This window comes from Chenopodium album, chromosome 2 (genome assembly GCF_948465745.1).
Source record: "Chenopodium album chromosome 2, dcCheAlbu1.1, whole genome shotgun sequence".
Classification (NCBI taxonomy): domain Eukaryota; kingdom Viridiplantae; phylum Streptophyta; class Magnoliopsida; order Caryophyllales; family Amaranthaceae; genus Chenopodium; species Chenopodium album.
Window position 1 is genome coordinate 14,872,016 of NC_137835.1, and position 2,830 is coordinate 14,874,845.

The window sequence follows — 2,830 nt, forward strand, 5'->3', positions numbered from 1 at the left end:
GAAGTGTTAAACACAAATTTTAACGAAGTTGGTGCTAAGTTGAATGATTTGGGTGGACGACTTCTGGGTCAGTTGAAGGAAAGAGATGAAATTAAAAAAGCACAAGTTGAAGAAAAGAAAAGGCAAAAGAACGAGGCCATGAAGTTTAGAATGTTAGAAAGATTAATGCAGAAGCCCGTTCTTGATGAAGTTGAATTAGAAATGTATAAGAAACTTAGAGATGAATTCAGTAGTAGATTTTCAATTTGATTTAATTTACCTGATTGTACCGAGTAATCATGATTTGTTATTACGATTATGAGTTGTATGTTTTATTATTATTGTAACTTTGCAGAATTATTGTCAATGTACCTTTTTTATTATGAATGTAATTTCTATGTATTAATATGAACTTTATGTTTACTAAATTAAGTTCAAGTCTGTTAATGTTACTTTATATTATTGTGATAATGTATAAGATTGCTACCCATGACATTTCATCTAACCAAAATCTTATCTTCTGACATCCTTTGTTTTATGACCACATATCATCATCTGAAATCTAATCTTCTGACTAACCTTATCGTTTTTTGTCTAGATAATTTATCAAATTGCTCCCATGACATTTCATCTAACCAAAATCTTATCTTATGACATCCTTTGTTTTATGACCACATATCATCTGACTAACCTTATCCTATTTTTATTTATAAATTCATAATATTACTCCCAATAACATTACACCTCTCAATATCAACCTTATTTTTCCATTGGCATTTTTTTTAAAAAAAAAAAAACCCAAAACCTTCTATTTCAAATATTGTTTGGTAATAAACATAATATGAATTTCGATTCAAACTCTTCAAGTTCTTCTTCTTCGTCTTCAAGTTCAACTGATGATATCTATGATCAAATGGTCATGAATTTTATCAACGAGAGTCATCGATTACAAGTAATGCAAAATGCAGTACTTGTAGCTGTAAACAATTCAGTACAACAAAATGAACATAAACGTCAAAGAAAACGAAGAATAACTGTGCCGAGAAATCGTGAAGCAGCTCACGACAATTTAATTTCAGATTATTTTAGTGACCATCCAGTATACGATGAAACCACATTTCGAAGGTTTCGTATGCGAAGACCCCTTTTCCTTCACATTGTCAACACATTAAGTGCAACTAACCGTTACTTCCAACAACACCCAGATGCTACCATGCGTCTTGGTGCTTCACCCCTTCAGAAATGCACAGTAGCCATACGTATGTTAGCTTATGTTTGTTCTGCTGATCAAGTAGATGAGTATCTGAAGCTCGGTGAAAGCACTGCTAGAGAATGTCTTACACAGTTTGTCGACGGAGTAATTGCTCAATTTGCAATTGAGTACCTTCGCAAGCCAACATTGGAAGATATCCAATGCCTCCTTAGAGAAGGGGAGGATAGAGGTTTCCCTGGCATGTTGGGCAACATTGATTACATGCATTGGGTCTGGAAAAATTGTCCAGCTGGATGGAAAGGAATGTATCAAGGAAGATCTAAAACGACGACTGTTATTTTAGAAGCGATTGCTTCCAGGGATTTATGGATTTGGCACGCCTGGATCCTGCAACGAGATTAATGTACTTCAGCGTTCTCCGGTGTTTGATGATATGATAGATAATCGTGCTCCACAAGTTATGTTCACTGTTAACGGAAATAATTACAACAACGGATATTATCTCACAGATGGGATTTATCCAAAATGGTCGACATTCATAGACGCTATTGCAGTCCCACAAACCTTAAAGGATAAATTGTTCACTACACGTCAAGAGAGTGCTAGGATGTTGAGCGTGCATTTGGTGTGTTACAAGCTCGGTTTGCAATAATTAGGAAACCTGCTTTGGCATGGAGTGTAGAGTTGATGTGGAAAATCATGATGACTTGCATCATCATCCACAACATGATAGTTGAAGACAAGCGTGATACATATTTAAACTATAAAGATACACTTGAATTCGCTCAAGAACAGCCTGAAAATATGTCAGGGTCGTCCTCAACCAGAAATGCAACAACATTTACCGTAACTCTTGGGCAGTATGATCCTGATCATTTTAGTAGATTGATAGCTTCAAGAGGGGAGATTCGCGATAGACAAGTTCACGAGGCATTAAAGAACGACTTGGTTGAGCATTTATGGGAAAGGTCAAGGAGCTCGGTTGAAAATTAGCATTTTAATAATTTTAAATTATGTGTGTTATTTTCGTTGCTTATTTTCATCCGTGTATTTCATATTTTTAATTTATGTCTTTTAATTCATGTATTTCGTATTTTACTAATCTTTTATATTAATGTGAAAATGTGTTAGTTGACGTATTTTTGTTCGATTAATAATAATAATAATAATAATAATAATAATAATAATAAACATATTTTACAAACTAAAATAATAATTAAGTGTGTAAATAGGAGAGAGAATATATGGTGGGGTATATGTAAATAGGAGAGAGTATATGGGAAAGGATACTCATTGATGTTGGAAATATTTAAAAAATAGGATAAGTAAAAGGATGGAGATAGTGGGAAGTGATATGGAAGAAAGAGAGTGTGATGTGTCAAGTGGAGGAAAGGAGAGAGAAATTGGGAAAGGATATAAGCTTCCTTCCCATTGATGATGCTCTAAGGTTACTATTTGAGTGGGATGAAGTTAATTAATTAATTTAAAAACAAACTAGCCAAAAAAAAAAGGCAATGTTGCTTGTGGGTTTCAAACCCAAAATCATTGCTTAGAAATGTAATGCCTCAACCACTACACCAATGAGCATATACAAGTAATTAGTGCGATGTTTAATATCTATAGCCTTTTGTTTTTCTA

General features: G+C 33.8%; 1 protein-coding gene across 1 annotated transcript; it reads left to right on the forward strand.

The window, feature by feature from the left end:
• Positions 1–820: 820 nt before the first annotated feature.
• Positions 821–2,627, forward strand: LOC145569098 (uncharacterized). The gene is made up of 4 exons (XM_081628469.1): positions 821–1,421; positions 1,552–1,833; positions 1,875–2,160; positions 2,513–2,627. Exons 1-4 carry the CDS (start codon positions 821–823, stop codon positions 2,625–2,627), a joined length of 1,284 nt encoding a protein of 427 aa, XP_081484595.1.
• Positions 2,628–2,830: the final 203 nt, after the last annotated feature.